Source organism: Nerophis lumbriciformis, linkage group LG33 (genome assembly GCF_033978685.3).
Source record: "Nerophis lumbriciformis linkage group LG33, RoL_Nlum_v2.1, whole genome shotgun sequence".
NCBI classification, from domain to species: Eukaryota; Metazoa; Chordata; class Actinopteri; order Syngnathiformes; family Syngnathidae; genus Nerophis; species Nerophis lumbriciformis.
In genome coordinates this window covers 1,705,389-1,731,748 of record NC_084580.2, presented here as the reverse complement: position 1 = coordinate 1,731,748, position 26,360 = coordinate 1,705,389, and the positions used below count along the sequence as shown (strand labels likewise).

General features: G+C 39.3%; 2 protein-coding genes across 3 annotated transcripts in view; one reads left to right on the top strand and one right to left on the bottom strand.

Annotated features, from left to right (window-relative positions):
- Positions 1–755: 755 nt before the first annotated feature.
- Positions 756–25,768, bottom strand: mapkapk5 (MAPK activated protein kinase 5). 2 transcript variants are annotated; one of them, XM_061928234.1, is made up of 15 exons: positions 25,627–25,768; positions 19,456–19,529; positions 16,494–16,569; positions 14,894–14,991; positions 14,702–14,810; positions 13,087–13,176; positions 12,907–13,002; positions 12,600–12,680; positions 12,339–12,526; positions 8,540–8,660; positions 8,309–8,439; positions 8,122–8,237; positions 7,946–8,050; positions 6,375–6,454; positions 756–2,886 (listed from the first exon to the last, which is right to left on the bottom strand). In XM_061928234.1, exons 1-15 carry the CDS (start codon positions 25,660–25,662, stop codon positions 2,854–2,856), a joined length of 1,434 nt encoding a protein of 477 aa, XP_061784218.1. In that variant the 5' UTR covers positions 25,663–25,768; the 3' UTR covers positions 756–2,853. The 2 variants fall into 2 exon arrangements, with proteins under 2 accessions (XP_061784218.1, XP_061784219.1); XM_061928235.1 differs by lacking the exon at positions 6,375–6,454.
- The window catches only part of atxn2 (ataxin 2), a 42,026-nt gene continuing 41,381 nt past the window's right edge, over positions 25,716–26,360 (top strand). The window contains exon 1 of the mRNA XM_061928231.2: positions 25,716–25,870. Coding sequence (XP_061784215.1) covers positions 25,830–25,870 — 41 coding nt within the window. The 5' untranslated portion in view covers positions 25,716–25,829. The remainder of the gene's footprint in view (positions 25,871–26,360) is intronic.

The following is a 26,360-nucleotide window of genomic DNA, read 5'->3' as shown; positions in this document are numbered from 1 at the left end:
GGCTCCTGTATGGTTTAATTCCGGTGAGTTGCTCCAAACGAATTGGCTCATATTGGCATAAACATTGAAACAAAGATTAAAAAGGTAAAATAATGAACATAAAGTGAAAATATGGACTAAAAAAACAAAGTTGCATTGTAAAACTAAAATCATATTATGGGGAAAAAAGTGGCAAATGAAGTCCTTATGACAAAAAAAGTCATATTTCCAGAACAATATGAAAAAGTTCTTAATATTCATATTACAAGAAGAAACATAATATTCCAGAAATTAAATGTGTATTATTTCAATAAGTCAAATCTATACAACGTTACAAAATAAAAACATAATTTTTAGAAAATGAAGTTGTTACAAGAATAGTCTTAATATTATAAGGAAAACAACTGAATAAAGTCTAAACATTAAAGTAGTAAAATACAAATATAAAAGTGTAACTTGGAAAAAAAAAGTTTAATGAATAATGCAGAAATATTACAATAGTTGTAATATAAATATACAAGTTTAAGTTGGAAAATTACCAGTTATATGTGGGGAAAGGGGGAAAAAAGGCAAAATCTGCATTGTTTAAAAAGAAATGCTTGGCATTAAAGCAAAATGTAAGTAAAAAACATTGAATTGAATCCTATTACAAAACTTATATAATGCCACACATTACAAGTCAGCCCTGTGCTTTTGAGGGAAAAAAGTTGTAATGAAATATTTATATTTGAGGACAAAAAGTTGCAACAAGAATCAAGTTCAAATAAAACAGGAGCTCATGAAAAGTGTTTTTATTACAAAGTCAGCATGTTGAAGACATTCCAGAGAAGTCAGACAGACTTGCAGACTTCCATTAGAGTTTCATGCTACATCAGCTAAGAAAAAAACACTTTTTGGTGAAGGAAGCATTTTCTTGTAATAAACATCACCTCCTTGTACTTCAAAGTGCACAAACAGCAGACGGTCATCAGTGAACTTCAGCTCAAAGATACTTTTATAGTTTACAATCTTTTTCTTCTCTTTAAAAGACGATTGGAAGTTTCTATCAGTGACCTCAAAGGTCGCACAGAGACGAGCGTTAAGGGATATAGAGAGGGGATGACTCGATAATGGAATGATTTGTTTGTTTTTCAAACAATGAGTCCCAAGTCAAGAGCTCAAGTCACCAAGGCACATTACTTATGTGTGCAATAAGGCCTTCTTAAACATCAGCTATGGTTGTCATGGAGATTTAAAGGGGTAGCTGTGAGGCGTCGAGTGGCTCACAATAAATCAACAACACCCCAAATGGTATCCAAGTGCAGACGGCCTTTTGTTTGACCACTAAAGTAAGAGTTTACAAAAAAGGAAGGCGGGCTCAGTGATGTAAACATAAGAGCAGGAACAGTCAACTCTTCATTTTGGATTAGAAAGGATGTTTGGAATACCGAAATTAAATGTGAGCTAGCCAATAAGAGAATCATGTGAGGACACATGATTCTCAACATGTACTGTATCTTTAAAAAGACATCTACAGTACATGTAAATGTCTTCAGAGCACTAAGACTTCATCAAATCGCGCATGTTTAATAAAATAGTCAAGAATAAGTGAAGACAAGGAGCAGTCAGGTGGCTAACTGCTGAGGCATCACAACTCTACAGACATGGGAACACAAACAGACGCCATGATCTTTGTTGACATGACACAGATATGAGCCTCTCCACAGCCGTGGACATGACACCCACAGACGTGACCCCATGTGGCCAATGTCTCCACAAGACGTGTCCCCACTGTGCCGCACAAATCCCAGAAATGACCCCCATACGTGGATATGACCTCACAGACATTTCCCAAAGACTGGACACCCCACGAAAATGACAACAGTGACATGAACATAGGACGTTAGGGACATGTCAATCAGTATGCACCTGCCAATCAATGGATATCACAGACTAAGACATGACCCACAGATGTGATTCCATGGAAATGTCCCCAAAGATGTGGCCAAATCCCGGAAATGACACCAGTGACAGACATGTTCCTAGAGAAGAGACATGGAAATAACCCAAAGACATGACCTGCAAAGAATGGACACCACTGATATTGACAAATGGCTCCCACAGACGTGATTTCATTGAAATTTCTACAACGACACGTCCCCGCTGATATGGACGAATATTGAAAATGACACGAGAGACCTGAAGATGATGATACAGACGTGGCTGTAATGACATGAGCACGTTTACATGGACAAGATGGACATACAGAACGAATCGTCACACAAGAAGTCGTGTGTCTTTTTAAAGGCGTCGTAAAAACAAATCCACCTTTTAAGGCTGCAGACAAAAGTAAGGACAGAGATTGTGTCACGGACATAAAAACATTGAAGAGCAAGTGTGTTGAGGAAAGAAAGGGCATTGTGACAAACACCACATAAAAAGAGCAGTAGAAGCCAGTCAAATAAAACAATACAAATAAATTGCTTAAAATAAATAAAACTCTTGGGACAGATGAATAAAACATAAGCTGTGAATAAAAATTCCCTCTAAGAAAATAATTTACTGGTATGTTGATTTTTTTTTTTGTCATCTTTTTTTGTGTGCAAAAACTAATATATAGTCTTGAGTGTTTCTGTTGTTGCAAGTACCAATTAATCTTTTTTTTTTTTTTTTGAAATGTGTATCTACAGCTGTACAACGACAATTGGCCTTGCAAGTCAATCCATGGAAGGAGCGTAATGGGAAAAAAATTAAAATGATTTGACTTAAAAAAAAAAACAAAAAAAAAGCCTGGTGATAAAAAGTTGATATAAAACGATAGAAAAGACGTTTGCTAGTGAGACTCTTCCAGGTTTGTCCTCTCTTCAATGGCCTGTTTCACAATTTCGGCCAACTTCAAACGGTCCACTTTGTCGGAAAAGGCTCGACCTGCAACACAAAAACAAGGAATGAAGGAAAGAAGGAGTGAATAAAACAAACAAACAAACAAACAAACACACTTCTAACGCCTCTATCCAAATAACTAGAGATGTCCGATAATATCGGCAGGCCGATAAGTTCAGATAAATGCTTTAAAATGTAATATCGGAAATTATCGGTATCGGTTTCAACCTCCCGATTTTCCCGGGAGACCCCCGAAATTCAGTGCCCCTCCAGAAAATCTCCCGGGGCAACCTTTCTCCAGATTTCCACCGGGACAACAATATTGGGGGCGTGCCTTAAAGGCACTGCCTTTGGAGTCCTCTACAACCTGTCTTCACGTCCGCTTTTCCTCCATACATACAGCGTGCTGGCCCAGTCACATACTGTATGTGCGGATTTTACACACACATAAGTGAATGCAAGGCATACTTGATCAACAGTCATACAGGTCACACTGAGGGTGGTCGTATAAACAACTTTAACACTGTTACAAATATGCGCCACACTGTGAACCCACACCAAACAAGAATGACAAACACATTTCAGGAGAACATCCGCACCGTAACACAACATAAACACAACAGAACAAATACCCAGAACCCCTTGCAGCACTAACTCTTCCGGGACGCTACAATATACACCCCCCCGATACCACCAAACCCCGCCCCCACCCACCTCAACCACGCCCCCCCTCATCTCCCGAAGGTCTCAAGGTTGGCAAGTATGTCTAGTATACTCTGGACTGAAGCTGTGTGCCTTCATTGTTTTTGTAGCTGTTGTTTTGAGGCATGTTTAAAAAAAAATAAAAAATTATGCACTTTGTGAAAGTCAAAGTATAGTATTTCCCATAGTTGTAATGGGTATTAGGATTATCTCAGGGAGAGCATGTCCCAAATTCCAAGCTAAAATTTGAGGCATGTTAAAAAAAAAAAAAGCACTTTGTGACTTCAATAATAAATATGGCAGTGCCATGTTGGCACTTTTTTCCATAACTGGAGTTGAACTTGTTCTCTTATTTTGGAAAACCTTGTTTTTGATTGATTGATTGAAACTTGTATTAGTAGATTGCACAGTACAGTACATATTCCGTACAATCGACCACTAAATGGTAACACCCGAATAAGTTTTTCAACTTGTTTAAGTCGGGGTCCACGTTAATCAATTCATGGTAGTTACATTGTTTAATGCATCCAGCGGGGCATCACAACAAAATTAGGCATAATAATGTGTTAATTCCACGACTGTATATATCGGTATCGGTTGATATCGGAATCGGTAATTAAGAGTTGGACAATATCGGAATATCGGATATCGACAAAAAAGCCATTATCGGACATCTCTACAAATAACCGGTGCATGGTTTACAAAAGCAAATATCCACTGAGGTCTCTAAAAACAGGCTTTAGCAACAGTTGCTGCTGTAGGCCAGGGGTGTCCAACCTACGGCCCTGTGGGCCGGCTCAGGCCCGCCCACAGGTTTTATCCAGCCCACGTGATGAGTTTGCCAAGTATTAAAATTAGCTGCTTTTTTTTTTTAACGAAAGAAACTGCTGTTCTAAATGTGTCCACTGGATGTCACAATAGCAATTCTGTTAGGCAAGCAAACGGTTTATACCGGTGCCAAGCAAGAGGTACACAGTAAAGGGTGACTATGGCTCCTCCTCCTCCTCGACCCACATGAAACTTAAAACCTGCCGTTTTTTGTCTTCTGCTTCGAACAAATTTGGCACCCTCGTTGCCCCAAAATGTCTCTGTCAAACCAAAGAAAAGTGATAGATACACTGAGACCAAGTCTAAGCTCATTGTGTTTTTGAAACTGCACCAATTTCCTCAGAATTTTCAACAAACCTGAAGTGTTTTGTCCGGAGGATTCTTTGTGATCTGTACCTTTTCAGAATGTGCTCGTTCTATTTTTGGCCAAATAAAACAAAGAAAACAACTTGGAGTTGTCGTTATTTTTAAGTTATCATGCCATGATTTTACCATTCCGGCCCACTTGGGAATAGATTTTCCTCCATGTGGCCCCTGAGCTAAAATGACTTTGACACCCCTGCTGTAGGCAACCTCCTGATGTACTATTTAATGATGCCACCAGATGGCAGTGGCTGCATTTAAAGTATCATGCAGATTTATTTACCTCTGCATGCACTTTAAAATGTTGGTTGCGCTAAACTGTTCATATACGCATACTTGCCAACCTTGAGACCTCCAAATTCGGGAGATTTGGGGGGTGGGGGGGCACGATTAAGGGGGAGGATTATATTTATAGCTAGAATTCACTTAAATTCAAGTATTTCTTATATACCGGTATATATATATATATATATATATATATATATATTTTTAAATAAAATAAATACTTTACTTTCAGTGAATTATAGCTATATATAAATATGTATTTTATTATATATATATACATATAAATAAAATAAATACTTGAATTTCAGTGTTCATTTATTTACACATATACACACATAACACTCCTCTCTACTCATTGTTGTATTTGAAAGTGCAATGCTTTGCAGCCAGTAGCACAGCCTTTGAAGGAGCATAGGTATGTGCAGTGTAATATTCTGGGTTGGAGTCAATAACCAGGCAAAGTGATGAAGTTACGTCTCTTTACTTCATACTTCAGAACCGACTCCCACACTTGCCATCAGGGTGCAATACAACGTAAACCGTTGGCCAACCAAAAAGTAACCACAGAACACTATAGTGTTCTGTGGTTACTTTTTAAACAGTTGGCCAACCAAAAAGTAACTTTTTGGTTGGCCAACGGTTTACGTTGTATTGCGCACTCTGACGGCAAGTGTGGGAGTCAGTTCTGAAGTATGAAGTAAAGAGCGGACGTGACGACAGGCTGTCCTCACTCAGGTCTGCACGGACCTGGAGGGGGCGTGCCTTAAGTCCGGCTGGAAATCATGAGAAATTCGGGAGGGTTGGCAAGTATGCATATACGCGTTACACTTGTTGAACTGTCATTTACTATGAACAAACATATCAGCGCTATTTATACTGACTAAGCAGTTTGCTTCTTAAAGATGAAATATACTCTCGATGGCGTCTTGATTCATTTTGTAGCTCTTCCGCAGGGCCTGGCGAGTGACTTGGGATTCTCTTCCAAAACACTAAGGGGCAATGTCTCCTGAAGGAGCAGTCACAGCTGTCGTTGACTAGATATTTACCTTCTTGTGAAGAGTGAGCAATGACAACCGCAACATCGACATCTTTGTTGGCACTGGAACTATTAATTCAGAAACATCACTTTACTGTTAATGCAAGTTTTACTCATTAACCAGAGGACAAGATGTTCGAGAAGGTGGACTGTGAAACCCCTGCCACTCTATTCGGCCATTGAGGACACGGGACAAGAGAGAGCTATGTACTGTAATTGTAAATAAACAAAACTGTCAAACTATTGTAACGACCTGCTGGTGTTGATGTTTATGTTCATGTGTCATTGATTTTCAGAGTTCCCATGTTCTTGAACATACCGTGCCTGAAAGGTGATTGACGGAGAATGAGGAAGCGGTCTGTGACAGAAAAAGATGACGAATATGTGTCGGGATTGAACCTGTTAGCACAAGATTGACAATAAAAGTTAAAAAGATTGTCGTACTTTGTGTGACTTTTTATGGATGCAACAACAACACAACAAGCTAAAAAAACCTACACATTCAGTACTTTTACCGAGATTTTAAATACACAATATCAGTTTGCATGCAAATGTTGAATCACTGATGTTTTATCTCATACAATCATTTGTGCATTTCAAGCACAAGATCGGCTTTCCTGTGCTCAGCGACCCTCCTCAGCAAAAGCTGACCAATCACAGCTCTGCCATCCGTGTTGCCGCTGACGCGAGGCTTGAATTTTTGGGAGCTGCACATCAGGGTCTACGGAAGTGTCCACAGGGGGTGGGCCAAAACAGCATTGCTTACGCAAGTTATGTGATGTGAGAAATTTCAGCCTTTACTGTTATTATATTGGTTTCACTGCTTGTGTTGTGCAACATGCTGGTTAATAAATGACCATGTGGTCAAACAGCTATGTTCTTCTTTATCTCTCTTTCCATTTCTGAAACAACCGATTTAACGCTTTGCTTTTGCACTTATGGAATTTATCATTATGCTGGAGTGGTGATGTAACCATATGCACATTTTATATGATGGTTGTTATTATTGTGGTGTTGTTGAATGTGCTTAAAAAGTACTTATACACGCACTAAAATCTTCTAATCATTTTTTTTTTAATAACTAAGAAATAGACCCACTGTTAGAAAACCCACTATTATGCATGTTTTCTGTTTCTTTTGCTTCACTGATAGTGTTTTAGTATTAGTAGTTTATCTGTTTTAATTGCTAAGCTTTTATTGTTTTAAATATTGGGTTGTACTGTAGCACCTTAGGATTCATTTAAATGAAAAGTACGTAACAAAAAACATCCATTGTTATTATTTCTTGGGGGCGTTGTGGGCCTCCTACCCTGTTCAGCGGTCCTTGAACACACTGTAAAAACATCTCCATCCTGTATTCCTCTAAGTATAGAACCAGCACTCTGGACTAAGTGAGCATAGCTTCTTGGTTCAATTTATACATTTGAATATCTTAGTTGCTTTGACAGCAACATGTTTATATAAGTTTAGATTGAGGGATTTGTTTTCCTAATAGGGAAACGTATTAAGTTTTTTTTGATCATTTTAATTTACAACGGTAATACTAATTGTTGGGAGTTTTACCGCAATTATCATTAACCACTAAAGACCTTAGTGGCCACATGCGTGGACAGCACCTTTTAGCTCTTATTTCCAAAATTGTGTTCACTACTGAATTGGAGTCTTATGCCGACATATGGACACTTATACTGCTATCTGGTGGTGTCAGAAGAGTATAACATACAATGGAATTTTGAAAAAAAAGTGTAAAAATAAAGAGAGAGAGAAAGAGAGAAAGAGAAAGACAAAGAGAAAGAGAAAGAGAAAGAGAAAGAGAAAGAGAAAGAGAGAGAGAGAGAGAGAGAGAGAGAGAGAGCGGAGTCATCCACTAAACAAGAAGTGAACACTGACCATCCCAGCTTAGACCATGCAGGCCGTCTCGCAGCATTTTACAGTCCCTGTTGAACCTCCAGGCTTCAAACATCACCACATTCAATTTCTCGTCCTCGTTTTCGCCTAAAGAGACACACCACAGAGTAACTAATAAAAGTATCACGTATTTGATCCCTTTCTGTGCTTTGACTGACCGGCCTGTGGAAGGATGCACTGTGCAATGACGTCTCGTAGTTTTTCCAGCGCTACGTTGGAGTCGTCGCCTCCGTTCTCTGGGTCGTGAATGGAGAAACAGTCACTGGGCTTAGGGCTGGATCAAAGACGACAAAACACAGTGTAAGCACTCTTCCAAACGTCCACACTGTAAAGTTAAATCCCCACCCAAGCAGTTTCCGCTTCCTGAGAATTGGGTTGTTGACAGAGTTGAGCGGCTTCAGGCTGACGTTCAGATCCTGAATCCTCATGTTGGCCAGCTGTTCAGCATGGGCCTGCTGGATGCCTGCCACCACTGCCTGAAAGATAATAAATCCATAAAAAGAAGCCTTAGCTGTAATATTCACATTCATGGCAGATAATTGACAGATTTTGTGCCCTGCAATTGTCCTCGCCCACCTTGTCCATCATCATCTGTGAGGAGGGCAGCACGTTATCAAGGGCTTCAGTGCAGTTGAGCCACGGATGAGACAAGACTCCCTCAATGGTCAGCCTCTCCTCTGGCTTCACCTTTAGCAGCCTGGAGGGCACATATGGAAAAAAAGAGAATGAATGCCAAGACTCACAGGAATTAGATACGCCATCTGTAAAGACTTGGGGTTTGGACTGATGGTGAAGACTTCACATGGTGAAGACCCACTGTAATAAATATAGTGGAAAATCTAAAGCAGGGGTCTCACACTCAATTTATCAGGGGGCCGCTGAAGGTAGAGTCAGGGTAAGGCTGGGCCGCACAAAGCATTCACTTCAGAATTCGCTTTCTAATTAAAGACTAAATGTGTTAACTATTTCTAATAGCAGCTATTGAGACCCTGAGCTATGGTAGGCCTTAGGGATGGGCGATAAGGCTTAAAATACTGCAACATAGTTTATATATATATATATATATATATATATATATATATATATATATATATTTATTTATTAGGGGTGTAACGGTACACAAACATTTCGGTTCGGTACGTACCTCGGTTTAGAGGTCACGATTCGGTTTATTTTCGGTACAGTAAGAAAACAACAAAATATAAATTTTTTGGTTATTTATTTACCAAATTTGTAAACAATGGCTTCATCCTTTTAACATTGGGAACACTGTAATAATTCTGCCCACGTTAATCAACATTAAACTGCCTCATGTTGTTGCTCAGATTAAATAAAATGACAAAACTTTTCTTCTACCGTACATATAAAAAGTGCAACATTAAACAGTTTCAAGTCAATTCATCATGCTTAATTTATTACAGCATTTGGGAAGCCTGTAGTTGATTTTTATTATGTAAATGTTATATTTTTATCAACATGTTATAGCAGGGACCCTGCCATTCAAAACTAGGCTGCTCCATTACTAATGATTAATGTAACTATAGCTGAAAAAATAGTACAATAGCAATAGACTATTGCTATAAAATGTAACATTGCGCCTGCTAATCTTTCAGTAATTGAGGATTCGAGCTGAAGCTGCCGTTCATATTTCTAGAACGTCAACGGGCTCATAGTGATGTTACTAGTAGTTGACTGGGAGGTGTTTATTATCATTTGGGGAGAGCCCGCTGCCTGATGCTTACCTGCTAAACACCTACCTGCTCTTGACAGGAGCACTGACTCCATGCGCTCTGAATACGCACTGCTGATTGGCTGTTACCGCTCTGAATATGCACTGCTGATTGGCTGTTACCGCTCTGTGTTATAACCAATCAGATGGTTGTGTGGGTGGGACAATGCTGCGTGTTGCAGAGTACTGACAGAGACAGGCAGAACGAAGGGGAGCAGCTTGTTAAGACTTTAGCTTAGGCGGCTACTTAATATGTTCGTGTGGAAACTCGTTCGGTACACCAAAACCAACACCCCCGTACCAAAACGGTTCAATACAAATACACGTACCGTTACACCCCTAATATATATATATATATATATATATATATATATATATATATATATATATATATATATACACACACACACACACACACACACACACACACACACACACACACACATACACACACACACACACACACACACATATATATTCATTGCATTTTGTTCATAGTTAACTCAAAATTATCACGATTAATCGCAGATGGATATAATTTTTCCTCATTAATTATTGTACCCTAGACAGATAATTTTCAGGGGAGTGCCTTAATATTGCTGCATGACAATGTTTTAACCTTCTCTATTAATTAGTAAAATGTAACATTGCGCCTGCTAATCTTTCAGTAATTGAGGATTCGACCAGAACATGTTGTAAAAGAATTTGCACAATATTTTAGGATATTTCTCCAATCCCTTTAGTCACTTTTTCTGTAATAAAAATGACTGGCGACAAAATTTGCATGTATTTTTGGTGTTATTGGCGACTTAGAAACTCTGTTTAAATTCTGTTGCGCCATATCCTTGACAAAAAGCGAGTCGCAGAGAGCCTGACGTCACACTTGCTTCGTGTTGCTGGTAACCTTTCTCTCATTAAAAGCTGCCAGTGTCATCTTAAATTGTGAAGATCATTTCCCGCGGGTATATTTCGAATATATTAAAGTATGTCCACAGCGCGGACATGATGCCTCCGATCCAGACAACCCTGTGCGTAGGTCTGGTGTTAATGTGTATGTTAGTGTGTTGTAGTTGTCATTTTTCCCATGGTCTGTGAACACACCGTGTCGGCGGAGAATGAGCAAGTGTTGTGTGTCTGGGAGTGAAACATGGAGGCAGAGGTTTGTGCACGGAGAAAATACTTGTTGGAATTGCGCCTGTTGTTAGCATAAAATTGGCCATAAAAGCTAAAAAGAGCGACAGACTTTGTTTGTTTTCTTTTGGACACTACATTACATTATATTACTTTATTTTGTTGGGTGTGGCAGCTAATATGAAGCCCGTACATTAAGGAGAAACCCTAAACGTAGTTAAAACGGACTTATAGCGTAGCGCTTTTATTTTGAAGCCGGAAAAGTGTGTAATTGGTTTGAGAAAGTGTCTTGACATGTTTTGGTGTTGTATCGACTGTTTGCAATAAAAAAAAGTCTCCTTTCGACATCCTGCCGACCGTCTTTCATTTCTGTTGAGCTTTTATGTCATCTTACTTACTAAATCAGTCACAGTAACAATCTAAATGTTATGTTATCACTGCACCTAAACCCTAATCTGAACACGGAAGTGAAGCACCACCCACCTCTAAAACGACACGCGCAGCAGGCGTTTGCTGCAGGGATGTAGTCTCTTCTCACGGTGAGAAATAGTCCTTTCATGTCGGTAGAACAACTTGCCATGGCTTTGAACCTGATATTTCCATAAGGTAGACTTTCAATTGTCCATTTCTGCTCGCTTGTGTCTCATCAGTAGCAAGTGAACTGCAGCCAAATTCCCCTGCTACAGCACAGCTCGAGGGTCAAAAAGGAAGTGTTCGCGTTAATCGCCCATTAGTGCCGTTATTGAAATTTACAGACACTTTGGCACCACAAACTTGCGGCTCAAAAGACGCGTGTAGTCTCTTTGTTAAAGCATGTCTATGGCCGACAGACATGTTGCCGTACTGTGTAGATATTATTGTCTCTCCTAATTTATTGCTTGATCATTTCCTCTTCTTAGATGGTTAGTCTGTGCTGTAACATGTTTTTTATATTCTGTTGAAGTGTACAAAGCAGTTATTCTTTTGGTGTTTCACTACTTCCTATTCAAGCTGGCTTAGCGCTGCTGCGAGCATAGCTTATTCTCTTCTCCCTCTTCGGTGTTTGTCCGGGCTAACCCAGCTGACACATAACCTTAAAAGAATGTTAGCTAATGGTTCTCCCATGGTTAGTTAGAACCACATAACTAACGTTTAGAGAAAAATAGCATCTGTCTGTATTACTTTATTTAACATACATAAATAATCGATGTTTGGACTTTTGTTCATTGATTTATTAATCGCACACGTTCTAATCTTGATGCATCGGAGAATCGATTATTTTTCCCACTTCTAATTGAGACATGCCACTAATAGTGGTTCAACGGAACATATTCAACAAATAAATGTGTACATTTGTCACAATTAGAAATTAAACTAAAATTGGCATTTTCTCATGGCTGTCAGGATTTTGGCGTATTTTTAATGTGGACCCCCTTAAAGCATTCACCTTACCGTGACATACAGCAGCTTTAAGGTGGACATTACAAGTTCCGCTGTTGGCATAAATAGAAAAAAAATAAAGATATGTCAACCTACTTGCGCACAATGTCCTTTGCCATCTCTGAGATCTGACTCCACTCGTCTTCAGGGAAGTCAAAGCTGCCCATCATGATCTTCTTCCTCATGTCCTTAGGAATGGTGCGACTGTGATGCTTGGAGTAGAACGGAGGATAGCCGCATAGCATCACATAGATGATGACGCCTAGCGACCACAAGTCACAGCTCTGAAAAAAAAGAAAAAGGGGTTTATTAAAGACTAATAGGTTAATTAAAGCGGAGAGAAGGTTTGGGTATCACCTTGTTGTAGGTATAAGGAGTGGGTGAGGTAGGTATGATTCCAGACTTTTCTTTCTGGTGTCTTCTTTGAGCCTCAAGTACCTGCATGCAGCAACAGCAGGTTTAAAAGTTAAGTTAAAGTTAAAGTACCAATGATTGTCACACACACACTAGGTGTGGCGAGATTATTCTCTGCATTTGACCCATCACCCTTGATCACCCCCTGGGAGGTGAGGGGAGCAGTGGGCAGCAGCGGTGGCTGCGCCCGGGAATCATTTTGGTGATTTAGTGTGTTATCAGTTGAATTTGTTTTCAGTGCTTTTCCTACCTGAGGTGCTACGTAGTAAGGAGTGAACTGCGGGGTCATTAGGTCCCCTTGATCAATTTTGGCAAAGCCAAAGTCACACAACTTCACGGGAGCATCCTAAGGCAAAGCAATCAGCGAGAAAAAATCCATTAGTTCATGGACTATAGATGGAAAATGATGTGAGCACATTCCTCTTATTACCAGAGAGTTATCCTTGAAGAGAAGGTTCTCTGGCTTCAAGTCCCGATGTGCAATATTTAGGGAGTGACAGTGTTCCAAGGCTTGACTGATCTGGAAAGAATGATGCTGTTATTTACATGTGTGTCCAAACAACAGTTTCTAATTTAGTTTTAGTCATGGCTATTTGACAAAAATGGCTTTTAGAGTAAGTCATATTTTAGTCATCCAAATTAATTTAGTTTTAATCTTTGGTTTTAGTCAACTAAATTTCACAACATTTTTGTCAGCTAAAATCACAGTAAAGTTTGTCGACTTTAGACCTCTTCTATTTCTCCCAGGTGATTACGATGTGGGACTTTAAATACATTCAGTAATGTTTCGGCGAGGAAAAAAATCCAACTTCTTTATCTTACAAACAAAAGCATCTGATTGGGTCTGTCTCGTAACTCACTCATGCGCTGTTTAAGAGCTGTGATTAGATACATTCCAAATGTGTCCTACCCACCTACAAGACAAAATTAAATATGTTTGGATTTGTTTAGGTCAACATTTTTGCCCTATTCTTTTTTGTTGACTAAAATTTCAGTAACAATAGACAACATGCATTTGTTATTTACAGTTGTTGTCTCAATTTAGTCAGGGGAAAATGGGTTGACGTTAAATTAGATGAAAATTATTACTCAATGAAATTAACACTGCAAGCAACATGTGTTCTGCTGATTAAAGGTGGCATAAGCTGTTGAATCCAAGCATTGTGTCGCTAATGATACTGAGAGATTGCTAAACCTTCTGTAACACAGGCACCAAAAATGTTCAACATACTAAACCAGGGTTTGGGAACCTTTTTTGGCTGACACAGCCCATCCATCCATCCATTTTCTACTGCTTTTCCTTCATATTTTAAAATGTATTTCCGTGAGAGCCATATATCAAATAAACCAATCAATCAATCAATGTTTATTTATATAGCTCTAAATCACAAGTGTCTCAAAGGGCTGCACAAGCCACGACGACATCCTCGGTTCAGAGCCCACAAAAGGGCAAGGGAAAACTCACAACCCAGTGGGATGTCAATGCAAATGACTATGAGAAACCTTGCAGAGGACCGCAGATGTGGGTGATCCCCCCCCCCCTCTCGGGGAGACCGGATGCAATGGACGTCGAGTGGGAGTCCAGTCCATAGTGCATCTAACATATAATATTTTTTAACACTGAATACAACTAAATGCGTGCATTTTTAAGTAAAACATTTTTAGACTATAATAAGTATCTTATTCTTTTTAATAACATTTTTATTCTGAAGCTAACCAATAATAAATAAAATACTTATTACCATTAATGCAACTTCTTGAACAGGTGCGGTAGAAACTGATGGATGGATTAAAATGCATGAGACTGTTATATTTTGAATGTTATTTTTAACACTGTGATTACCAGCGGAATTATTCATTACTTATGTCAGCTAAGATTTATCTGAGAGCCAGATGCAGTCATCAAAAGAGCCACATCTGGCTCGAGAGCCATAGGTTCCCTACCCTTGTACTAAACCATGCTCGCAAACGACGCTGGTGAGGAATAATGACAGAAAAAGCCCAACATACCAAGCGTTCTGTGTGTATTTACTTTCATCACCAACCTGCTTTGTGACCTGGCTCGCCATCTTTTCAGTGAAGTGCCTGTGCTGACTGATTCTATGGAAGAGTTCACCGCCCTCCATCATCTCCATGACAATCAAAAGCCTGGCTCTTGAAGGAAAAAACAAAAATAAAGCGGCATGAATATACAGTGCATAAAGGCCGTGGGTGATCGAATGGACAAACCAATTCACCTGGGACTGGACTCATGTGGGAACTGAACACTGTTGGCATACACGTCCAAGATTCGCACTATATTTGGGTGGTTGGCACACATCATATGGAGGCGCACCTACATGCAGAAACAGTAGACCAATGTAACAGAACTGCAACACTGCTAAGCGTGTGGTAGTAAATATATGTACTTCATAAAATGTATATCAGTCTTAATGTGGTCTCATACTAGTTTAGTAGGACAGCGTTACTTTCAAAACGGAATGAGCAATTTCATTTGTTTTCCAAGTACCACACAATGCAATTTAAAAAAAGCTAAGCATGCCTGTTTGTATGATCATTTAATCCTCAGCACGATGTACGGTCAGTAATTCAAAAACAATGATAAAAGTATGATAGTTTGTCAAATTCAATACAGGGCTAATGGCCAACAGAAACCGGATATATCCTGCACTGCGCCTGATGTTGTGCATTATTTCACCTGCTCCTATACAACCAAGTGGTGGCACTATTCTATTTAGTTTATTTTTCTAAAAGTATCGGATCAGAGTCTGCAATGTGCACATAGATGGATAGTGATAGGATATTATTCATGCATGCATATAAAGTAAGCATATACAGATTCACATTTTTTTTTATAAATACACACATGCATACACACATGTATGGCTATTAGAAAATACATAAAAACATTGGCTGAAACAACCACCTGTATTGCTTGGTGACCCTGTTTTCCATGAATTGCTTTCTCTCTTACTTCAATTCAAGAGATACATTTTCTGGAGCTATAAGTCTTTTTTTTTTAAATATACTGTTTAAAAACAGAACCTTGTGATTTTTAAGTGAGATATTATTATATGTATACTTCCAGCTCTGTCATGAGAGTTTTCATGTTGACTCTGTTAGGAAGCAGGAGAAGAGTGCCTAGATGGGACTTGTGTGAAGTTTGCCCTTCTTGTCATTGCAAATATTAAAATAACACTGCTATTTGTTTGTGCTACTTCTGTGCCGTAAAAGCTTTTGTTTGTGCCGTGAAGGTTTTTAAGTTATTCTGAAAAACATTTTTTGACGAGTGATGTCATCTAGCCCTCGATCTTGACCAAATCTCTCCAAACTTGTCTAAAACGTTTGTGCCATGTTTGTGCTGTTAAATAAAATATTTTAACATATATTTAACATAGCACAAACTTGTAGAGATATGGACAAGGTTGGGGGCGCTGTGTATGAATACTAAAATGTTAATAACATTAATACCCAATAGTTAAAACATTTGTTAACAGCACAAACCATCACAACAATGTTGGACAAGTTTGGAGAGATTTTGATAAAGTGGCTGGATGACATCACTCGTCAAAAAATTATTTTACAATAACTTAAAAACTAACGGCACAAACAAATGGCAGTGTTATTTTAATATTTGCAATGACAACGGGGGGAAACTTCACAGTGTAGTGTTCAGCAATGTTACATTCATACAAAGCTCAAAAAGCACAAGTGTGAAACTACAGAACAAATAAAAAAGAATAATAAAAAGCAAAAGGGGCAACAACGCACAGAAATAAAGCCCATGACAGTACACAAAAGGCATTCATCCAACAGATAAATATTATTTTTTCAAACCTCATTCCTGGCTTTTGGACGATCAATGAGGATCTTCAGGGCTAAGCGTTCCTGAGATGATTTCTTCACACAAACCCTTAACAAGGACAAAATACAAAGGAAAAAAGTGCTGTCACCTCAAGTTATGTTCGCCTCATCTGAGGCATAGCAAAGTAAGTACAATAACTTCAACAGGGTGCAGAATGCCATCAACTTGATGCTCCATCGCGATCTTGAATTACAAAAACATGCAATTTAGTTTTTAAAGGACAATTTATTTTTATGTAATGAGCTGCATCACAAACAGAGGCCATATACTCAAGGAGGCATGCTGCAGTGTCGTTAGCATAACAGCGGACACGTCCTCCTCACCTCACCCTCCAGCGAGGTTTGCAGACTATCATCATTCAACAGTTCAAATAAGAAGCAATTGCATTATTTATTTTCTTTTTTACTTGTTTTTATTACATGCATGATAACTTTCAGAGACAAAATACAGACACCGTATCGTGTCAGCATTAGTTAGGTACCGGTAAGTGAAGCATCTTGGACATGTAAGTCTCATAAAATGACACTATATCGCAGCTTAAACTGAGATACACTATTGCAACATTGGCACGTAGTACTGTTATATAATTTATTAAAGTTTCCAAAAATGTCCAGTCCTCCTTATCTAAGCCACGGGGAACTAAATATCACCCTTAAACAACAACCACTGAGCCTTGAAAGGCTTCTAAGAATACAGTACATTTGCTTGTGAAGCATTACAGCAAGAGAACATTCTGCCTTGGCCAAAGTTCGCCAAATGCGAGGGAGCAGTGAATCACAGAGCTCTGCACAGATGGAGGGGCTTGTTGAGCAACATGAATGTTCTATTAGGAATGAATCAGAAAAGTGCAGGAGACCTCTAATGCTCAAGTTCTTATGAATCACATGGCCAACTTCCCAAACAAAGAGCCGAGAGACGGAGTGACTAAGCGGTGATCAAACCGGAGACAGTGCAGTCTGAATCATCGACTTCATGAGTATGTCAATATGTCACACAGATGAGTTGAGTTTCTTGCATCCTGTGGCCAAAACCGACCATTTAACGGAATGACAGTTTCTTACTTACAATAAAAGTACACGTCTGTACATGCAAGGATAGCAAGCTTTGGTTCTTTCAATTGTTGATTAAATCTTTACTGTGGAGGAAGCGGACCTTTAATGAAGAACATAAAATAAAATACTAAATCATAAAAAGGACTACAAAAGTTTATTTTACTCAACTACAGAGTACCAGGATCTATACACTGAGTAATGCGTTTGGAGGCTTGTTTTGAACTAACCTAATTAGCATAATTATACTTTAAGAATCTCAGCTACAATCGGATCATGTGTATACACCGATTAACCACACAATTCACTTTGACTGTACATGCTTCTTTACTTAACCATGGATGGTTGTTATATGGTTAGTGATCTGTGCCCTCATGTAACAAGCTTGCTTACGCACAAAAACCTAGTGTACGCTGTCTTTCGAGGCAAAGAGGAGATTTATCAAAACTGACGTTGAAATAGAAATTTGCGTAAGCCAAATTCATGGCTGACGTACGTACATTTCTACAGGCTGTGGATAATTTAGTGATACACAGAGGTGATGCTGGGTACTGTAACACACAAATAAGTGCCAACTTTTAATCCACAGACTGATTGATGTGCCCATCAGAGACATATGAACACAACAGGAGGCTAGAGCCTATCCATAAAACATAATTTTAACATAAAATTATAATCTGGTTTATGTGAGCAGGATGTATAAACACATTTTTTTATAAATTGTACAACTTATATTTATGTTGAGGGGTAACCAGAGTCACCCGCCTCTTCTAAAGTTTTACGTATCGTAGCGACTATCTTTTCAAACAGGGTGCAGCACTAATTTGCCCGAGTCAGTTTTGCACACGCATGTCTATCTTCTTCTTCACTTTCTTCCTGACACGACCGTTACTTTTTTGTTTTTGCTCTGCAGTTCAATCAAAACACGAGAAAGATATGAGAAAGCCACATATGTTTTTACATGACTTTTATTATGTGTGCATGTGTGTGGTAGAGAGAGAGAGAGAGAGAGAGAAAAAAACAAAGGGGGCGGGGGGGTTGTACTGTTTCAACTTGCGATTATGCAATGAAAACGGTACAGTACTGTTCTGTTTTTTTTAATGTTTTTAAATGTAAAGCACTTTGTGCTGCATTCAAAAGTGCTATACAAATAAAGTTTGATTTATTGATTGGTTGATGTGCCTCCTACTGACTTGTGATTGGTCAGACCGTGCCAAGCTCAAGCACATGGTTACTTTTGATATGATTTGCATATTTATAAGGGTATTGGCCTGGGCGTGCCAAGCCATACTAACATCTGGGGCCAATTTTAAGTTGATTGCCATGGAAAAAATAAATGGGAATTGGCTTTGTGAGTGCGCACATTTTAATACATCTGAAGTTTTGCTAGCGTATGTAGTTTTCTGTATTCGAACGTACGTCTGTTTTAAGTAGGAACGCCGCGCAATTTTAGTTCGATGAGGCCCCCAGGTTAATGCATAGGACTGTGCAAAAATGAGTGAGGAGACCCTGACTTGTGTGCTCACTGGCATATTTCACTTCAAAATGCACCCTGACTGGACTTTATATAAAAGTGTTACTCGGTTTTGAGCAAATTACATACATTCAAGTTAGACATTTAAAAAAAATGTTCCTGGATGACATTCCATCAATAAAATTGCATCTGTGTCCAAATATTGGTGTCTTATTTTAAGTTAATTCAAACTATGAAAGCAAGTTATAACCTGTGATTAATCTTGATTAATCCAAATTCAAAAGTATGAATAATCTGATTTTAAAAGGTAATCTTTTGACAGCACTAATAGTATAATATAATATTTATACCTTAGTGCTAGAGAAGAGTATAAAGACAAAAATAAAAAAAGCTAACACCAGTCACACTCACCTCACAGGGCCACTGATGCCAGCTCCCAGTTTTTGTGTCCAATTTATGCTGTATTCATCTAGAATGGATGTCTCCTGCATTGATGATATGGATATTAGCCAAATACAGTCACAGAATTTTAACACAAAGAATTTAATCTTTCACATTTGTGTTAGATTTGACCAGACTTTATTCAGTCACTTATGGTTGCTAAGCAAGTTGTGCCACAGCTTTCTATTCTACAATACAATGGCAATACAATACAATCAGTCCATGCTGATGGCTCAAGTGGACACTATGTATGTGTTCCAGTTCTAAGGGGCAGTCAACCCATCATTAAGCGCATTTTTACCTAGTTCTGAAAGCAAGAGGCCTGGGTACCTAAGAGACTGCTGACTTAGATACCAGGCCAATGACACTTGGAAAGTAGCTGGTCGGGAAGGAATCGCAAAGCCAGGATGTAATGAAATGTGAGCAAGGAGAATTGTTGGTTTGATTGCGCTATGGAGCTAATAGCATATGAGAGAATGCAAAGACTAAAACCAAACATGATACACATTAATATACATACGTAAGTTTTTTTTCGTAGCTATGTTTCTAATAGGAAATAAATACAGATGGTCCTCAGTTTATGACGTTACGTGTTATGACATTTCGTGGTTACAAAAAACACATTTTGGGCTGTAAACGCAAGACAAGTTACAGTGTGCACAGCAGAAGTGCAAAAATTGCAGTATGTACCTCGCTTATTAGGTAAAGGGGCTGTTTGCGACATTCACGTAGCTGCCTAGAAAGCGCTAACATTCCAATGTGTTGTAAGGATTATATCCCACCCTTTTTTGGCTTTTAGCATGTAAACTACACCCTATGCACAAGCTTTGTTCGTTGTCAGCTATTGATAGTGATTTGTCAACATTTTGCTAACATTGGCTATCATTAAATGTATAGCTTATCACAGGTCTATTCAACTGGCGGCCCGGGAATGACATCAGAACGGCCCCTGAGTTACAGTTCAAAAACTTGGAAAAGACTAGCATTTTTGTAGCAGATTTCTAAAAACAGTAGAGCGTTGTCATGCAATGATCATTAACTAGCTTTTTTGCAGTAGGTTCTTAAAAACAGCAGACTCTCAGTAATGTACAAAATAAGGATAATAGTGGAGAACATAAAATAACATAGCTGAGTAGCTCTGGCCTATCATAACAACAACATTACTGTAAATTGGATAGATGTTAGTTGCTTCTCTGGGACCCTTTTTGTGTACCGGGTATGTCCATGAGCTCCCTGCAACAACGCCAAACTAAATGCCACACTAAATTATATTGAATATAATTAGTAACTGTAAATATAGACATTTTGAAAACATATATACTGAACAAAAATACAAACGCAACACTTTTGTTTTTGCTCCCATTTTTCATGAGTTGAACTCAAAGATCTAAAACTTTTACTATATACACAAAAGACCAATTCTTCTCAGATATTGTTCACAAATCTGTCTAAAACTGTGTTAGTGAGCATTTCGTCTTTGTCAAGATAATCCATCCCACCCCAAGTGATGTGGCATATCAAGATGCTGATTAAACAGCATGATTATTGCACAGATGTGCCTTAAAAGGCCACTCTGTAATGTGCAATTTTGCTTTATTGGGGATCTGGGTGGCTCACAAAAGCAGTCAGTATCTGGTGTGACCACGCCTGACCACACCATTTGCCTCACGCAGTGCAACACATCTCCTTCGTATAGAGTTTATCAGGTTGTAGATCGTGGCCTGTGTAATGTTGGTCCACTTCTCAATGGCAGTGCGAAGTTGCTGGATATTGGCAGGAACTGAAACACACGGTTGTATACGTTGATCCACAGCATCCCAAACATACTCAATGGCTGACATGTCCAATGAGTAAGCTGGCCATGTAAGAACTGGGATGTTTTCAGCTTTTAGGAATTGTGGACAGATCCTTGCAACATGGGGCCGTGCTTTGATATGTTGCAACATAAGGTTATGGGCTCGGGTGAATTGCACAACAATGGGCCACAGGATCCCGTCACGGTATCTCTGTGCATTCAAAATGCCATCAATAAAATGCACTTGCGTTCGTTGTCCATAACATACGCCTGCCCATACTAGAACCTTACCCCCACCATCAGCTACTCGATTCACAACGTTGAGATCAGCAAACTGCTCTCCCACACCACACCACACACTCCATCTGCCCTGAATAGTGAAAACCGGGATTAGTCTATGAAGAGAACACCTCTCCAACGTGTCAGACACCATCGAATCTGAGCATTTGCCCACTCAAGTCAGTTAGGACGACGCACTGCAGTCAGGTCAGGATCCCGATGAGGACGAGCAGCATGCAGATGAGCTTCCCAGAGATGGTTTCTCACGGTTTGTGCAGAAATTATTTGGTTGTACAAACCAATTGTTGCAGCAGCTGTCCGGGTGGCTGGTCTCTGAATGTGGAGGTCCTGGACTGGTGTGGTTACATGTGGTCTGCAGTTATGAGGTTGGTTGAATGTACTGCCAAATTATTTGAAACACCTTTGGAGACGGTTTATGGTAGAGAAATGAACATTCAATTCACAGGCAACAGCTCTGGTGGACATTACTGCAGTCAGCATGCCAACTACGCACTCCCTCAAAACTTGCAACATATGTGGCATTGTGCTGTGTGATAAAACTGCACATTTCAGAGTGGCCTTTTATTGTGGGCAGCCTAAAGCACACCTGTGTAAAATCATGCTGTTTAATATGCATATTGATATGCCACACCTGTGAGGTGGGATGAATTATATTGGCAAAGAAGAAATGCTCACTAACACAGATTGAGACAGATTTGTGAACAATATTTGAGAGGAATAGGTATTTTGTGTATGTAGTAAAAGTTGTAGATCTTTGAGTCTGTTAAACTCATGAAAAATGGGAGCAAAAACAAAAGTGTTGCGTTTATATTTTTGTTCAGTGTATATTCTGTTAAACCACTAACGGTAACATAAACATACTTTTTGGTTTGAAAGGTTGAACTTTCAGCAAGATGCAAACAGCCCACTTTACTTTCAGCACTACAGTATGTCTCCTAAGTGTAATTGGCATTACTGGCAATAAGGCATATGGATGTCATTTTTTGGACATTGAAAAGACAAAAGGTGAGAAAAAATATGAAAAGCAAAAACAATGCTGAGTGTTTAAAAAATACAGATTACATGTATTGTGTATTAATAAGCAAGTCAGTGCTACCTGTAGGTGCTTTTATACATACAGGCACAAATCTTAAACTCCAGTAAAAGAGTTGTATTATTACTACCTTCGTTCTTTTACTAATACACTGCATTAGCGTTTTACCGAGTACTACCGGTATGTCTCTCTCTTGCAGCAGAATAAGGTAACCAAATCATTAGACGCAGCTGTCAGTATGATGCAGTGGCCTTCTACAGTTCTACACCATTGCAAACTACACCCACAAAAGAGCACAATTACTCATACTCTACATATTGACAATGTCAATCAAAATATAAATAAATATAATGAGTCTTTATTAGTTTGACAATGGACATAGTTTGGGACTAACACACACGATTAAGCCCAGAATATCAACAGCAAGTGCATACTCTACATGCAGCAGGCTATAAACAGAGCAGTAGCAGTGTACCTGGTAGCTGCACACAATTAATACATACAATACTAACTAAATAAATAGTATGTACAGTTGTGGTCAAAAGTTGACATACACTTGCAAAGAACATAATGTCATGGATTTCTTGAGTTTCCAATAATTTCTACAACTCTTATTTTTTGTGATAGAGTGATTGGAGCACATATTTGTTGGTCATAAAAAACATTCATGAAGTTTGGTTCTTTTATGAATTTATTATGGGTCTACTGAAAATGTGACCAAATCTGCTGGGTCAAAAGTATACATACAGCAATGTTAATATTTGGTTACATGTCCCTTGGCAAGTTTCACTGCAAGAAGGCGCTTTTGGTAGCTGACCACAGAACTTTCCTCCAGAATGTCTTATCTTTGTCCATGTGATTTCAGATGAAACATAAATTGAGCCTTTTGGCCACAATACCCAGCAATATTTTTGGAGGAGAAAAGGTGAGGCCTTTAATCCCAGGAACACCATTGCTACCGTCAAGCATGGTGTTGGTAGTTTTATGCTTTTGGCCTGTTTTGCTGCCAATGGAACTGGTGCTTTAAATGGGAAGAAAAAGGAGAATTACCTCCAAATTCTTCAGGACAACCTAAAATCATCAGCCCGGAAGTTGTGTCTTGGGTGCAGTTGGGTGTTCCAACAGGACAATGACCCCAAACACACATCAAAAGTGGTACAAAATGGCTAAATCAGTCTAGAATTAAGGTTTTAGAATGGCCTTCCCAAAGTCCTGACTTAAATGTGTGGACAATGCTGAAGAAACAAGAAGAAACCAACACATTTAGCTGAACTGCACCACTTTTGTCAAGAGGAGTGGTCAAAAATTCAACCACAAGCTTGTGGATGGCTACCAAAAGTGCCTTATTGCAGTGAAACATGCCAAGGGACATGTAACCAAATATTAACATTGCTGTATGTGGGGCTGGGCGATATATCGAAATACTCAATATATCGCGGGTTTGTCTCTGTGCGATATAGAAAATGACTATATCGTGACATTCGAGTATATGTTCTCACGCAGTTGCTTTTAGCTGCGGGAATTACACTGCATGCGTTTCCCACTCTTTCTTGTCTCTCCTTCTCACAGAGACATAAACAAATGCACCTTCTTACATACGTCACGCGTACAACGTCACACGCCCTCCCGTGAGGTGTGAGTGGTAATACGAGAGAAAGAAGGTGCCAATCTGGTAACAAATGGAGGCAGAATTAATTCCCAAGAAAAACAGCACGGGGTGCATTGTCTGGCGGTGGTTTGGCTTCAAGCGGGAAGATGTTGAACAATTATGCGGCAAAAGCGTTGTTACAAAAAGTAGCAGCGCTGCTATTTGATTTCTTATTATGCAGCTCATTTTTATTTGACATTTATTGAAATATCCTGTGTGACATCATGCACAAAAGTGCACTTTATTTGTTTTAAACTATTGTAGTGGCGGTCTGTACAAAAAGTGCACTTTAATTTAGTGTTGTTTTGATATGTCATCTTAGTGACATCATCCACAAAAGTGCACCAATAGCTTGTTTTAAAATGTCTCTGACAATCTTGCACTTTCTGTTTTGAAATGACATGAATGTTTGTGCCACTGCTTAATAACTGTTTAATAAATACAGTTTTGCTAAATTGACTTACCGGTAGTTGTGATTTCCCTCTCGAAATGAACGTTTAAAATGAGCATATATTAATGCAGTATGAAGAAGAATGTTTTAATGTAGACACATAGAATCATCATACTGCTGTGATTATATGCATCAAGTGTTCATTCAAGGCTAAGGCAAAATATCGCGATATATATCGTGTATCGTGACATGGCCCAAAAATATCGAGATATTAATAAAAGGCCATATCGCCCAGCCCTAGCGGTATGTATACTTTTGACCCAGCAGATTTGGTCACATTTTCAGTAGACCCATTATAAATGTATAATGGGTGGCATGGCGTAGTGGGTAGAGCAACCGTGCCCAGAAACCTGAGGGTTGCAGGTTCGCTCCCCGCCTCTTACCATCCAAAAATCGCTGCCGTTGTGTCCTTGGGCGGGACACTTCACCCTTTTCCCCCGGTGCCACCCGGAGGGGCCGTTGGCGCAAATTGCAGCCACGCTTCCGTCAGTCTACCCTAGGGCAGCTGTGGCTATGAAAGTAGCTTACCACCACCAGGTGTGAATGATTGATGGGTTCTACATGTAAAGCGACTTTGGGTACTTAGAAAAGCGCTATATAAATCCCAGTTATTATTATTATTAGTATAAAAGAACCAAACTTCATGAATGTTTTGTGTGACCAACAAGTATGTGCTCCAATCACTCTATCACAAAAAAATAAGAGTTGTTGAAATGATTGGAAACTCAAGACAGCCATGACATTATGTTCTTTACAAGTGTATGTCAACTTTTAACCACGACTGTAAGTGGGTGTATCTATATATTTGTAAAGGCGAAAGTTCAAAGACATCCTTTGCAGAGGATCTCATTGAAAATGAAACATATTTGCATTCAACACATGTACTGTATTACATATTTGGAATCAAAACGTACCTTGATGAAGTTATCAGCGCTATTATCCTCCGTCATGATGATCCACTTTAGCACAAACGTCACGCAGTTGACAGTGGAAACAAAAGACACTTGACCTTTGAGAAGTCTCACTCCTGCAGCCCCGGGGCAGAACCGGGGCTTGTTACAGGACTACTGATGGGAAGACAAGGCCATGGGTACAACGGAACCACCCGGCTGCAGCGATGCGGCGTGAAGTCACCCCAAGCCGGCTCACCACCGTGGGGTCTGACACGCTCTTCCTGTCGCCTTGCATCCACCGTAGTGACCATGTAGAGTGCCAAACACCGAATAATATCGCCGTAAGAAATTTAAGGGAACAAGAAAAAACTTTAGCAGGAGAACAGAAGACGAGGGTGTATTTTTAGTTCGAGCAAGAAGCTAGTTGGCTAAGTAGCTTGTTTGAATGTAGCACCCCATTCATGTACATTATACACAATACAAGCATTTGTTTAAAAAAAACAATACCGATCGTTGATTTAACCTAAAAGTCACTACATGTATAGTGCTTGGAAGCTGAAATGAGAGCTTGTCACACCGCGGTGGTGAAAATATGAACCCCGGGCAACCTATCACGCTGTCGAACAGCGCTAGCTAGCTAGCTAGCCATCTCAAGTGGCAACTAAGCGAAGATCGCCGCAGTTTTAGACACCGCAAATTATATTAACATCCTTCCACCGGCTAGCGTATAAAGCTCCGGTTACTGTCGGTTTAAA